The following is a 14,943-nucleotide window of genomic DNA, read 5'->3' on the forward strand; positions in this document are numbered from 1 at the left end:
CTGGCTCGGCCGCTGGGTGCGTTCTGTCCTCTGTGCGTCCTTCTTGCTACAGCCCGACTGTCTCAGACACACTGCTCCTGAGGGCGGCATGTGTTTGAATCCTGTCCCTTTTGGTCTGGTTCAGCCCGGCAGGGGTTCTGGTCTGGGTCAGGGTCTGTGTTCAGAGGCTGGGAGCGGAAGGAACGTGTCTGCCCACTCTACAAGGGTGGCTCCCTTCCACAGGCCCAGGCATGCTGACGTGTGGAGTGTCTGGGTCTGCTGCCACAGCAGTGAAGCCACAGAACTTGGTGGTTTCGAGCTCTGGCCTTAGAGAGATACATGCTTAAATTCCGGCTCTCCCACATCCCTGCTCTGCTGCCTGGGGTGAACGGGAACCTTCCTGAGCTCCAGTGTGCTCACATACGCTAGTGCGGACAGCCCCTAGCTCACAGGGTTTGGGAATGAGATGACAGCTGGGAACTCCTCTGTACTACATCAGGCGCTCAGTAAATGTGGGGTACCGGTGTTAGAAGGCAATTGAGACCAAGGTGCCCCCTCTACAGGCCAAAGCCCCACTGTGCCCAGGAGGGGTCTGGGCCCTGGTCACAAGGTGTCAAGGAGGAACTGTGGACAAGGGGCTAATACCAGGGGCAGAAGCACCCGATGCTGGATGCTTGGGGGCAGGGATGTCACACAGAGGCTTCAGGTGGCAAGGTCCGGGCCCAGCTTAAGGGCTGTTGGGGGGCATTAGGTCAGCTACGTGGGTCTGGGGCTGGCCCATGAAGCGTGGCCCCACCCAGGAGTACTGAGAGCCTGGGAGCAGGCCTGCCGTGAACACCATCAGAGTGCAGGCTGTCTGGCTACACGGTGCTCATTTCCAGGGTGCCAGGCCTGGATGCAATCGGGGAGGGGCCGGCCTGGTCTGGGCCCTGACATTGTCTCTCACCTTAAACCAGTGGTAATGACTTGCAAATATTGATGAAAACGCAAACTAGAGAGATTGTGTTTTTCGGGGAGTGAAGGTGGGGAGCAGGGATAAGGAGGAAAATAAACTGAAATGAAGTCCAGTTATCTCCCATCTGTGGCTGCTCCTAATCCCCCAGCCCAAAGGAATCCAATGCAGCCCCTTATCTGCCCTGTCAATCACTCCATCACCGCCCAGTGCTCAGTGGGCACCACACACCCTCACACACACTCAAGCACATGCTCGCACATGCACACACACGCACACACTCACTCCACCGACTCTTGCTTCAACACTCCCGCCCACCCCCAGCCCATTACTCCTCTGAGTAGGAGCCGCCAGCACGCAGGTCCTGCCAGATGGATGCAATTTGCATAATATCAGCAGCGGAGGCTGCAAGATCACCAGGGGTCAGGGCGCTGACATCCCCGCACAGTCTATCTGCAAGTGCTAATTTGGCCGGCATTGATCTGTCTTTCTGATTTCTTTGTCATTTACGTGTGCGACGGTTTGACAGGAGATACAGAGAGAGACAAGGGGAGGCCAGGCCGGGCCTGGGGCTAGGAAGGTAGGGAAACAAAGATTGTACTTCCCGGTGCATCACACACACACACAACACATACACACATATACCAGAACCTTCCCCCATCCATCCGGCAGTCCACTTGTCCATCTGTCCAGCCATTTTTCCACCTGTGGTTGCTACTGAAGACCAGAGCCTGGTGTCTGGCAAGGACCCATTCCTCAGACGTCCCCGGGGCTCTGAGGGCACCAGCTCAGGAAGGAAGGAGTACCCCTCCAGGGGAACACTGCCTCCAGGCAGGCCACTGGAGCCCATCGATGCCTAGAGAGCTATCCCTTCTCATAGCCACCCGTCCCCCAGCTGCTCGTTTTCTCTGGGCCACACCAGAAACAAGTAGATGGAGTGGGGGGTGGGGGTGGAGCCAAGGAGACACATATTCAAGCTCTCTCTGCCCCCTCCTGAACCCACCCTGAAGACGGCCAAAGTGGAGGGACTCGGGGGTAGCCTGAGCAGCACCCAGCACCTTTCTGCCTCTCTGGGATAGCCAGGGAGAGGGCTACTAGGTCTGCAGGGGCCTTATATCAATACTCACCACCCTCAGGTCTTCCAAAGCCCAGACTGGTTTTTAGCTGATTCTGAAGGCCCTTAGCTCAGCCAGAAAGCCTTAGATCAGACCAGATCTAAATGCTACCCGCTCAACCCTCGGCCACTGTCCCCACATTCTTCTGTGCCTTGGGAGAAGGGTGCCCCATAGGGATGGGGCACTGCCTGGATAGATGTCAATGGTAAGGGGGAGGGGAAGATAAGACTGCAACTCTGGAAAGAAAGAACCCACTGCAGAGAAGTGAACATGGTCACTCTGTCAAGGGAGGAAGAGGGGCCTGAGCCTTCCAAGGGTGAAAACCCCCTCCCTGACAGCCACAGTGGCTCTGTCTTGGCCCCACCTCCTTTCCCTCTCCGATGGCAGCAGAGCAGGGTGATCAGAAGGAACTCCCTGCTGGGCAAGAGGGGGGCTGGCGTTTGGTGTGTGCTAATCCCGGGCCTGAGGTCTTCAGAGGGACCTGGGGAACTTCAAGGAGGGGAAAGCAAAGCTGTACTATAGACGAGCTCATTAGCCAGCACCCCCACACCCCCACGAGGAGGAGGGCGGGCGGCCCAGGGAGCGTGGCAGCAGAGGCGGCAGAGAAAAGGCTGTCACTGTCCTTTCTTCCTTTTGGTACAAGCATCTCCCTGAGCCGACGATTCTCCTGCAGTGACACCTCTCACGGGAGCTAATGAGATCCGTGTCACAGAGCTAATGTGCTCTGACTGGACTCTTGATAGACACCCTACTCCTTCAGGGGAGACCACAGGCCAGTACTGCCCCCCTGGGGCCAGGTTCCCACCTTGCCTCCTGCCAGCCCAGCTCTTTTTGCCAAACCACACTGGGCAACGACCTCCTGAGAGTCCACTTGGTGTCTGGCTGTCCCTCCTTACCATGAGCCTCAGAGGGACCCTCCTCAGGCCCTGAGCAGAGGAGCTAAGGAACCAGGGCAGGACCACCCCATGGGCATCAGGGAAGTTTCCAGTTACTCTCCTAGCCAGCTGAAATCAGCAGTCTGTGGGGCCTCCATGTCCCCAAAACAGGTGAGATTTTACTGACATTTCCTATGCAGATTTCTGGGACCTGCTGTTAGAGATATCAAGTATGGAGAGCCTGAACATCACCTCTGACAAACTGTGAGTGCGGTCCAAGGATGTATTTTGTACATGCACACTGGGAAGTCCAGACAAGATTCCCAGAAGAGGTGGCCCCTGGAAAAGGGGCAGGATTTTCCTGGTCAATGAGGTGGAGAGCAAACAAATCAGAGTAAGAACTGTCAGAGCCAGAAGGAGGTCAGAAGCCAAGAGTTGCTGGGCTCTGGCTCTGAGGGCAACTGTAGCAGGCGTAAAAGAAAGGGTGGCAATGCCTCCTTTCCTTTCTTCCTTGACAAGGCTTTGTCAAGGCCTGTCTGTTCACACTGATTGAGGAAAATGAGGGAAGTGAGCCTGTGTTCTTCCTCATGTCTCTGTTGGTAGCACAAAGCCCAACACCAAAAAGGTGCCTCCTAGTTCAGCACAGCAGTAAGAACATAGAGCCTGCACTCAGACGGACCTGGGTTTGAGCCCTGCTCTTCAATTCAACCAGCTGTGACCTCAACTTCCTAGTCTATAAAACGGGAATGCTAATGCCTGCCTTCCATAAAACTGATGTGAAAATTACGTTAATAAAGAGCCCCCCCAAATACTTGCTGACCCTTTGCAGAAACACGAGAAGCACCACACAGCGCTCCGAAGCCACCTGCGGAGGCCGCCCTGCCCCGAAGCCTTTGGTCCACAGCAAGGGTGCAGACGGGAGTCCGCATACCGCCAGGCGTCAGCAGTCCCCCACTCGTGGTCCCTCTTCACCCACACCCCACTCCACACCACGCTGTTCATGGGGCTCGCAAGGCCAAATCCACCAACCGAGGAGGACATGTCCCTCTCCTGACTCAGAAGCCATGCTGACAGCCCCTGACACCCCTGTCTGCCTAGAGCTCCACCACCTCTCCCTCCGCAGCCAGGGCCAACTGGACCTGTGCTGACGACCGTACCTGAGCTCCGTGGGGGCAGGGCACTCTGACATCCTCACCAATACACCTATCACAGCTCTTGACACATATAACAGGTGCAAGGTAAACATTCACTGACGGGTCTTCTGCCTCCATTCCCACGGCTCCTGCTGGCTCTGAATTAACCATGGCCTCCATGAACCTTACAGAACCACCCCCTCTAGAGTTTCTTCTTGCTAGTCCTCCCCGTGAAACCTCTCAGACTGCTCGAATTGCAGCCCAACTCTGACCAGGGCACTGCTCTGCCAGGATGCCCCCCGGCTTCCCCGCAAACAGTTCAGCCATGCACATTCATCCCAGCGGGCCCTCTCCCCTTCTATGGCCTACCGTCCAGCCCCGGGCTGGCCGCCCAACCCTCTAGCACGCCTGCTCCTCTCTCTCAGCACCACCACACCTGGCGCTCAGCCCACCCAGGTAGGCCCACAAACTGTCCCTGCCACCCATACCTTAGGAGGAGGCTCAGGAGCTCTCTCTAGGTCCTAGGATCATCAGTGATTTGTGCACAGAGAAACTGCCTACCCACCCCCACACTGCATCATGGGAGAGCCAAGCGGATCCCAGAGATGGCTAAGCTGTGGGATCTGTGGAACCCTTGGCCCCCATCACCAATGCCGCCCCCCCCCAATATGCATACCACTCCCCACTTGAGGCTGGCAGCTCCTCACGCAGTTAATTAGCACTATGTCACTGAGGACCAGCCTGAGTGGCCAGTGACAGGAGCTGACCCTTGACCCCAGGGCTGGGAAACAGTCCACATCAAACTCTTACAGCGCGACCCTTTTAGCACGCACAGTAACTCAGGGCACAGCCAGCTGAAGCTCATTAAAGCTGTCTCTTTGGCGCGAGGGCCATTAACCTCACTGCTCAAAACCAACGCCTCCCCTCCCCGCCTCTCCCAGCCCAATTAATGCCCTGCATCCTCCCTCCCCTCCAAACACCCTCACCCACACCTCGGAGCCAGCTGGGAGCTGGCAGGGCAGCCCTCTGTGCTCAGAGATACAAAGACCCAGTGCAAGGAACCCCACGGGCCCTGGGGAGGCCACGGTGCTGGCAGGGCCACGGGGGAGGGGTAGCTGCTTGAGCACCTACTATGTGCCGGGCCAGGCACGGCACAGCCCTTTACACAGGCAGCTTCACAGAACCTCCCTAAGAGCCCTGAGAGGCACTGGCACTGTCCCTTGTCTGAGGTCACAGGGCTCTGGGCGGCAGAGCCAGAACTACTTCTAGCTCCAAAACCTTTACCCCATTGTCCCCTAGACAGGGAACACCTCAGGAGTCCTAACAGAGAGGGAGGAGGAAGCTCTTCCTCTCACAAACACACCCTGGGACACATCCACAGACACAGGGCACCCAGCTCAAGGCCGATCCAGCCCCATGATCCCACTGGCAGCGAGACTCAACTACTGGCAGTGCGTGCTGACTCCTGATCATCCTGCAAGGGTCTCCTGACTCAGAAGTCTTTCTTCTCTAGGAAACTCCCTGCTGAGCTCCCACGCATATGACCTTGCTAGGTTTGGGGTCTCCTACAGGTTGTATGGGATAACTCCTATGGAAGGGAATAGCAGTTGCTGTGGGGTACCCCTAATTCCTTAGAGCTGCTGACTGATTCCTCTTTCCCCCACCCTGGACCCCAGAGGGGCCTTGGGGTGTCCCAACAAGAATGATACACGGCATCCCTGAAGTCAGTGAGATGTACATAAATGAGCAGAAGTCACTTTGGCCCCTGAAGACAGGGGAATCCTCCCTTGGGACAGCCTAGGTGCTCCTATCACAGCCCTTAGTATCTAGTTCAGTCTCCATCTCATGCTAGGATGTGACCTCCTTGAGGACAAGCATCTCCACTCAGCATGCCCAGCACCCACCAGGTACCAGTGATCTCTGTGGAAAGGATGAAGGGCTAGTCTGTGACAGGTGACTGGGTCCTTTTGGTGTATCTTGCTGGTGCCTCTGCCACCATAGCTCCCCACAGGTACACAGGTTATGATTATACCCCCTCCCAGGAGTACCACCCCCCGCCCCTGCTCCTCCCCACAGGAACAAAAGCCTGTGCTTGTCAAGTACCCCGCCTGAAAGCATTTGCATGACGTGTGCTCACACACAGAAAATCAGATACACAGAAATGAACAGACACACTTTCGGGTGGATACACATACAGGTTGATGGTCGCTTCCATATACAGACCAATGCCCTCAGGAAAATCAACCCAGATATATCATTACACTCACTCACACCCCCGCCCAATACTGATATATCTGAAGTTAGCAGAGCCTCCAATGCCCAGAACCACAGCCACTCCAGCCCCCTCCAAGTAAGGATCCTTCTGAGGATGCACCCCCACCTGGTACCCCAAGTGGCCCCTCCCAACCCAGGCACCGCTCAATGGAGGCTGTGCTCCTGCGGGGGAGTCAATACCCTGTGGACGGAGCCATCGGTCAGAAGGACCCCGACTAATTAAAAGCTGGTGAGGTTTAAATAATTCATCTCCTTAACTCCCATTGATCGCCCAGTTTAGTAGCCACAGACTTGAAACAATATTAAACAGTCTCCTCTAGCTCCACGGGGAGGGGGTGGTAAGCTGACATGTGCCCACCCCTCTGAGGACATCACCCACCAGAGATGCAGGCAGGTGTGGGGGCATCTTGCCCTGAATCCAAGGCCACCTATGACCCACCCAAAGCCCAGACCCCAGTCTCCTCCTAAACAGTGTTTTGAGAGATCTTTTCCAGTGGTCTGGTTCCATTTTCCGGTACACCACCCTCCTTCCCCACTCCCCCCAGCTATGGAAAGCACCCCGTTAGAGCACACGATGAGCCACAGAACCCCTCTGTGTGCCAGGGGACTGGGGCATGCGGGCAGGGGGCTGACTGAGCTGCCAGGGGGTATATGTGGAGGGACTGACCAATGCCGCTGTGGGGCCGGCCTATGTGTTGAAGGCTGAGGCCCTTGTTCATGTCTAGAAGTCCATTCTTGGGCCAGCAGCCCATGGCGAAGCTGTAAGCCTGGAAGACAGGAGGCAAGAATGGTTAACAGAGGCCCTGACCCCCAGGACTCACCACCTCCACCCTCCAGCCAAATCTTCCCCCTAAGGGCTTACTCTCATTATGTCATTTCATGAGAGTCCCTGCACTAGGTCCCCTTTCCACCAGGGCCCCCACCAGAAAATCCCTTCCTCTTTCAGAGGTCCTTTTGTCCTAGGCATCTCCCCATCAGAGACCTCCAGCCCCCAACGGATACCCCCTTACCAGTCTCCTCTAGAGAGCTCCCATTTACTAAGACCCTCCTTCTCAGGACCATCGTGTCATCAGGGCACCCCCTTCACCAGGCAGCCCTGTTAGATAACCCTCCTAGGGTACCCAGCACTGTGCTGGGCCCCTCCCCACAGTACTGCTGGTCACAAAGCCTGGTGTCAGAAAGTACTTGGAGACCAACATATGCAAACTGCACTCTGTATAGGAAAACTGAAGCAGGAGGGGGCTGACCACCTGCCCTTGGTCTGTTTGCTTTAGACCGAGAGGCAGGCCAGGCTGTGGAAGGCTGAATGCCATGCGTGGGCTCAACAGAGGAGGGCTAAGGTCACCTGGTCGACTCAAGCAGCTGTGAGGGGAACACATGAAGAGAGAGAGAGAGAGAGAGAGTGTGTATGTGTGTGTGTGTTTGTGCGTGTGTGTGCACACCAGAATGTGTGTGTGGTAGGGGGAACAGATCTCTGCTGAAGGTCAAGTGCTCACTTATGCATATTCAAAGCGGCCACCCATCGATCTGTACTTAATTGTTTTCCTGGGGTTGGGGAAGGAAGTGCTGGGGGCATCGATCTGCTCAGGCCCCTAGCACTTCATTGCCCCCCTCCATCCCCTGCTCGCGCCACCTGGCCGCCACCAACCTCCATGGTGAGGGGGCGGTACATGGCAGGACAAGGGATGGCACTTTCCTTTCACAATCCCTTACTGGCACAACAGACTTGACATCACAGATGAGGAAACTGAGGCCCAGAAAGAAGAGACTTGCAAGGGTTAGAATGCTATTAAGTGGCCTAGTGTGAACTGAGTTCCTGCTCCACCAGCTAGCGAAGTCCTGGGCTTCTACCAGGGGGCTTGTGTAGCTGGCTGGCCTTCAGACATTACCCATCCCCTCACCTTTTAAGTCCTGGAACCCCAGGCTACCCTGCTCCCAGTGGCAGGAAGCATATGGGATGTGGTCAACAGGAGTGTAGCCCGGGGGAGTTCCCAGAAGCTCAGTGCGGAGACCATGAGGCGAACTAAGGGGACTGCAGCCACTTCAGACAGGCACTGCAGTGTCCCCACCCATGCCCCGGCCTGGAGGTCCCCATCCCACGAGAGACTCCCTCACAGCAAGGAGGGCCTAACACAGAGTCAAAAACCAAAGACAGGAGGCTGGACACAGAGTCCGTGCTGAGGCCAAGGGGCTGGTACGCTTCTTTCCCAGCTGCAGGAACCAAGCCCTGGTCCTCAGAGTCCTCCAACCTGAGCGCCCTCCGGAGCCGCTTTCCTTGACCACAGAGGTACCAGCCACAATTCAACGTCCCAGCCAACCCTTCCACGCTTTCCCAGGCAACAGCTGGACCCCCAAATCAGGGGCTGAGTGTGAGGCTCAAGGGCAGGGGAGAGAACACTGGCTTGTGGCCAGGGCAGAGCTGGGGGAAGGCAGGCAGCGAGGGAAGTAGCCAGTGGGTGGTGCACAGCTGGACGAGCTGCTAAGCCTGGTCAGGGCCATGGCTGGAGCGCAGTGGGCCAGAGAGCAGTGGCGGGCCGGCTTTCAAGTACTTTAAAATCACTTACAAAGGCCGGATTAAACGATCAGAAATTCCATTTAATAGGACAAATAAAGAAATAACAATCTACCCTATCAGCCTGGAGAAGGCGAGCTGGATGGATTTTTTTCCCCCTCTAAAAAGGAAAAAGGGAAGGAAGGGGGAAAAAAGAAGGATAATGTGTGTTTACTCAAGCAAAGAAAAAAATATTTAAGTGATGTCGGGGAGAAGATTGCAGTAACTAGTGAAGAATAACATCGTCTACTTTGCTGTCAAATCACACCCGAATTTCAGTAATAGATTCTCGGCTGACACTCAATTCAATTCGAAGGTGATCCTGCTTTATCCCAGCCCATCAAATATTAAACACTTGCATTAGCAGGTGCTGCCGCTTCCCGGCTTAAAGCGGCGGGCGGGCAGCGGGCTGCGGAGGCCCCTCTGCGCTGTTCGCGGCTTGGGGACAGGGCAGCTCCGTTATCTGCCCGTCACCCCGAGTCTTATCGCAGCTCAGCGGGAAGACCACTTCAGATAACGCTTGCCCCGACGCGTCACTGTGATTAGATTATTATAGTAATTATGACTCCCCAAGATCTCCCCTAGACTGGGACATGTGGAAGGCGGGTGGCGGGCCGGGCTGAGCCTGGCTGGACGAGGGCAAGCCGAAAACCCAGGCAGGGAAGCAGAGGTAGCAGGCGAGGCAGCGGCCCCGGTCCCGCCTGACGGATGCCTTTCAGGAAGGGCAGCCTAGCTTGTCAGAGCGAGGCCGAGATGAATTGGCGTCTCCAGCGTGGCCGCGGGGTCATGTGCCCAGTTTCATACTCCCAGATAAGGCACGATAACCAACCGCTGCAGTGACACGGCTTCAGCCAGTACTTCCTCAGGGGGGCACAGGCGGGAGGCAGGGGGCAGCACGTGCACATGGGTCTGCCAAGATCCTAATAAGAGGGATTTAATTTTTACAAATGCTGCTTCCAGCGGGGCCTTCACATACCAGCCAAAGTCCAAAATGATATTAAAAACGGTTAATTAAAACTGCTCTCCTTCAGCCTGGGCTCTCCCCCTGCTGCCCTTGCTGAGAACCCTGGCACGTCTCCCCCAGGTACTGTCACACACCCTGCAGAGCTGAACCTTCAGAAGTGATCACCAGCCTCAAGGAACCCCCACAGGCACAGTCCCAGGGCACAGTCTCACAAGCTCCCTCCAACTCCTGCCATCTGAGGTACCCCTCAGCCACAGCCAGCAGATGCAGAAAGCCACCCAGAGAACACAGGGCCCTACAGCAATCTGTGTTCCTACTTGTGTGTGGTCTGGATCCTCACACCTGCTACCCTTCTACACCTGTACCCACACGCCCACCACCCCCAGCACTCACTTCTAAAGTCCTTCCCTGCCAGATACATACACCATCAAGTGCGCACACCGCACAGGCATCAAACTCTCCCTTGGGTTACTCGGTGCATCCTTCCACTCCCCACTCCCTCCAGACATCCTCCCCAAGATTACATCCATCTGTGAATCTGAGCAGAGCCTTCCCAGGAGCCCCACTCAGGACAAGGTGATGTGGGTTATGTCTCGGAGATTCTGGCTAAGAAGTCAAGGCTGGGACCTAGGGAACTAGCAGAACAGGAGAATCAGGGAGGCTATCCCCTGCGGCTGCCCACAGGGGCACTGGAGAGAAGCAGGCCAGTGTGGGGTTGGAAGCAGCTAGGAAAACTTCCTGGAGGGAGTGGTAGTGGAGGGCTGGGCAGGGGGTTGACAGCACTCCAGGCAGGAGACACAGCAAGGACAAAGGAGAATGGCAGGAGCAGGCTTGGTGAGAGCACAGACCAGGGCTTGGGTGTGGCTGGGGCAGCCCGCCCCATCTTCAGGTGCTGCCTCCCAGCTCTGTGTTCCAATGGCAACAGGGGCATCAATCAAGGGACCTTATTACTTGTCCTTCCCCTTTCTTCCACCGGCTCCTTTTCCCTGCTCCCTCCTTCTCTCCTGCCAGCCTGCAAGGACCTAGGAGTTTTCTGACCTCAGTCAGCAAGCGGTGGGAAAATGTTTTAAGAGCTCTCACCAAGAGCCTGTGCCCAAGCCCCTTTTCCATACTGGTTCCAAATTCTTGGGATGCCACTTCCCCAGCTGCCCCTCTCCTGGCCACCAGGACCCATCTGCCCAGCTGTGGCTTCCTGGCCAAAGAGTGGGGCAGGTGGAGCTGGGGTGAAAGATGCTGGGTCTACCAAACCACCCCACCGCAGCCCTGTGCCAGGCAGGCACACACACTTCCCGTCCCCTGGGCTGCTGTAATTTCCATGCGCGGGGAAGCAGGTGCCGAGCTGCTCCCGGCTGGCTCTTCTCTCTCGCGGCTCTGCCCGCCTTGGCTGCTGCCCCATTAGCTTAGTGGCCAGCCATCTGCGACGGGCCTGCCGCGCAGCCCTGCTGTAGGCGCGGCGGGTGGCCCCCTGTGTAACAGGGAGCTTTGCCATTAGCGCCTTTAATATTCTGACACCTCAGCACAGCCTGCTATTACATGCAAACGCTGATCGCCCTGTGAAATTACATTGCTGGGCCCGCGAAATGGAATCGTGTATAATCAGCCTCCTCCATGCACTGTCAGTCCCATCACAAACACGGCGCCCGGCGGCTTACGGGGGCTTAGCAGCTGCGACAAGTGTATTGGGTTTAATAGATGAAGTAGCCCTCATCGGCAGCAGCATCAGATCCTTCAAAGAGGAAGGATGAGGCATCGATGGCTGCGAGGGTGCCTCTGCCCACCCACTCACTACCTGCCAGGGCCCTGAAGGGGGGGGTGGCCACTGAGTGGGCAGGGCAGTGGCTGGGGTTAGAACCCAGCTCAGACTGCACACAGAAGCACAGACGGCTCTGTAACTTCCAGAAAACCCAGAGCTTCCAAGCTGCAACCAGCACGTGGGACCCCCCAGCTTCCTCATGATGGGGGGAGGAGCAGGCCTTTAACCAGACCTCTGGGTGACATGTCACCTGGTGGACCCAAGGCTGATGGGTCATTTCCCAAGATGAGGAAGCCAATCAAATCACCTGCCATTCCCAAGAACACCCAACAGATGAAGCTGTAAGGGGAATACTCTGGACGATGGGGGAGAGAAAACCTGACAGACACAACTACTACTTAAGTCCTATCTAATTGGCCAGCACTTCTCTAGCTGGTGAACCAAGTTCCAAGGACAGAGGTAAATACAAGGATGGCAGACCCAGCAGCCCAGGCCTCGGAGAAAGGCAGTGTGGTTGGGCTCAGGAGTCAGACAAGCATGAATTCAGTTCCCAGTCTGCCAGTTATTAGCACTGTCACTTGGGAGGAGTTACTAAATGTCTCTGAGCCTCAGTCCCCTATACTATAACATGGGAGGACAGTTCTTTCTCAGGGTATATCTGAGGTCACTCAGAACATCCACTCCCACTGTGACCTCCAGATATTCTTGGCGCTGTCACCTGAAATGCCTTTGAGAATGCGGTTCCCTCTCCCTTTCCTGGGCTCAGCCAAGCACCAGTTGTGGCAGACTGTGTTTTCCAGGGATGGCTGCAACACCATCTCCCATCTCATATGCTCTTCTTCCAATGTAACTTTGACTCCCCTGTTATCAAGAGAGGGAGTCTATGCCCCTCTCTTTGAAACAGCATAGGCTGTTGGGACTATTTCAACTAGCAGAGTAATGCAGAAGTAATGCTATGCGACTTCAAGGCGATTTCAGAAATAGAGGAGGCAGCTTCCTCCCCATTCATTAGAACACTTGCCGGGGAACCCTGAGCGGCTCTGTACATAGCCAGACGGCCCCAGGGCAGCCATCTTGTAAGGAAGCCCACACTAGTCTGTGCAGAGACCACATACAGAAGCCATGAGAATAGCAAGGAAAGAGAGATGCCCGCAGCCAGCTCCCAGCTGATCCAATCACACCCTATGCCGGCTCCAAGGACTAACTACAAATGAATGAGAGAAGCTGAGCCAGAACCTATTTACTGAGCCCCTCCTAAATTCCTGACCCACAGAAACCACGAGATAAAAATCAGATAGCTATTGTGTTAAGTCACTAAATTTGGGGGTGACTAATTATGTAGCAATACTAGCTAGAAAACCAATACCTACGCAATTCTGGATATACTCTGCCAAAACCCCTTCAACTTCTTGCTGCTTTAAGACTATTCCTCCCCTCTCTCTGGGACTCCATTCCAGGTCATCATCATACTGGGTAACTTTAGTATCTACAGGACAGCCCAGCCATGAACCTGGCCTTTCAGTTTCTCAACTTCCTGTGCTCTAATGACCTTCTCCTCTACCTATTTCAGCCATCCATAGGGAGTGGGTGCTTGAAGTGGTAGATCCCAGGGCTCCAGGCCTGGTAGACAGAGGATCAAGACCAGAAGGGAATGGACAGACCAGGAAAAGAGCAAGAGAAGGTACAGAAGCTGGCAGGATAGGAGGCTGGGGTCAGAGTGGAATCTGTCATTTTAAGATTTCTGAGGGAGAGCAGTTCTGGTTGATAACAAGACCCCAGGATCTACCAGTTTAAGCACCCACTTCACGGTCTTCAAGCCCCCTGCCCACTTATCCAAGTACATCTTCCCTGAGAAAACCCAATGGTGACTCCATTTCTCCACACTTGAACCTGAGCTAAGCGATGCCAGAAAGTCACTCTGATGCATAGAAAGTGGCCACAGTGGGTCCAAGATCACAAACTGAGCAATTCTCAGTGGTATGCAACACTCCTACTCTTCTCTGATTTTCACAAAGCTCATAAAAGCTGTGGCGCAGAACTCTTTCAACTGCATGCCCCCCGTCTACAGATGCGTCTGTACCCTTCCCTACCTGCTTCTCCACCAATGCTCTTCCAACAGAAGGGACACCTCGCTTCTTGTCTAAGGCCAATCCCGTACTTGTGCTTGACATCTCACCCTTCTCCTGCCTGCTTGGTCCTCCTCCATCTGGGATCCCCTTTCTTTCTAATCTTTTAACCTCCCCATCTCTGCTGGCTCCTTACCATTAGCATTCTAGCAAATGTCTGAATCTCTATCAACTTTACAGAATTTATGTCTCAGGTTCCTCTTTATAAAATGGGGGCAATAAGGTTTCTATCCCATAGAACTGATGTGAGGATTAAATGAATTATTGTGTGTAAAATGTTTAAAACAATGCCCAGCCCTCTAAAATTTATGTCACTATTAGATTATTATTTTTAAAGCCCTCCTTTCACTCCAGGTCCCCACCTGGCGACTGACTGTTTTCCTGTTAACAACCAAACTTCTCAAGATTATCTCCACTTGCCTCCACTTACCTCCCCCATTGCTCCTTCACACCCACCCGTCTGCCTTCTGGCCTGACTGGTGTCATTCAGCTCCTGCTAAAGCCAACAGTCCTCCTCATGCTGTCCACACCTAGGGACGGTTTCAGAGCTTTGCTGTCCCCGCCTCTCTGCGGCCTGCTTCAGCTTTTACACTCTTCTCCTTTGGTTCTCTTTGAGTTCTCTAATCTCTCTGCCCTGCCACTTTCCTCCTACTCTCCCAGTAGTCCCCTCTGAGTGCAGACCATCCTCCTCATGCCCTCAGATCTTCTCGCTTCCTGTCTTTGTCTACACTCTATCTACCTACCCTCTCCCCGGGTGACTTTTTCAACTTCCTGTCTTCCACCTCTCCACCTTCCAAATCGATCATCTTTGCCACTACTTGAGTATAAACACATATTTTCTATTGCCTACCTGACATTTCTACCTGGATTTCACCCAGGTACTTCATTCTCAAACATCAAAACAAAACAAAAAATCCCAAACTAAAAAAACCTGTTCCAACATCTCCTCTCCCAAGTTATCCTTCTCTTGGGTTCCCAAATCCCAGTGAAAGCCATTATCATTTCTGTGTCTATCAGAAGTCCTTTTCTTCTTTACTGCCCCCTGAGTCTTGGGATTGCTGTTTCATGCCTCCAAGACTTGACTTGAGCAATTCCTTCAGCCTGCCTAGAATGCCCTTGGCCTTCTCCCACTTTTGTCCTAGTAAACACATACTCTTCTTTCACCACTGACTCAAAGTCTTTACCAAGTCCTCCTTGACTTGTCCCTTCTTTAAACCCATC

At 54.6% G+C, this 14,943-nt stretch overlaps 1 protein-coding gene across 7 annotated transcripts in view; it reads right to left on the reverse strand.

Moving 5' to 3' along the window:
* Positions 1-14,943, reverse strand: part of LOC111143197 (ERI1 exoribonuclease family member 3) — a 125,184-nt gene that overhangs the window by 17,782 nt on the left and 92,459 nt on the right. For 6 of the 7 annotated variants that reach the window (XM_022496743.1, XM_022496740.1, XM_022496739.1 and 3 more), the window contains one exon: positions 6,996-7,095. The exons of the other annotated variant lie outside the window; for it this stretch is intronic. In XM_022496743.1, coding sequence (XP_022352451.1) covers positions 6,996-7,095 — 100 coding nt within the window. The remainder of the gene's footprint in view (positions 1-6,995; positions 7,096-14,943) is intronic. 7 annotated transcript variants of the gene reach the window in all.

The sequence above is a fragment of the Enhydra lutris genome, unplaced genomic scaffold (genome assembly GCF_002288905.1).
Source record: "Enhydra lutris kenyoni isolate GAN:26980312 unplaced genomic scaffold, ASM228890v2 scaffoldscaffold9, whole genome shotgun sequence".
In the NCBI taxonomy this organism is placed as follows: Eukaryota; Metazoa; Chordata; class Mammalia; order Carnivora; family Mustelidae; genus Enhydra; species Enhydra lutris.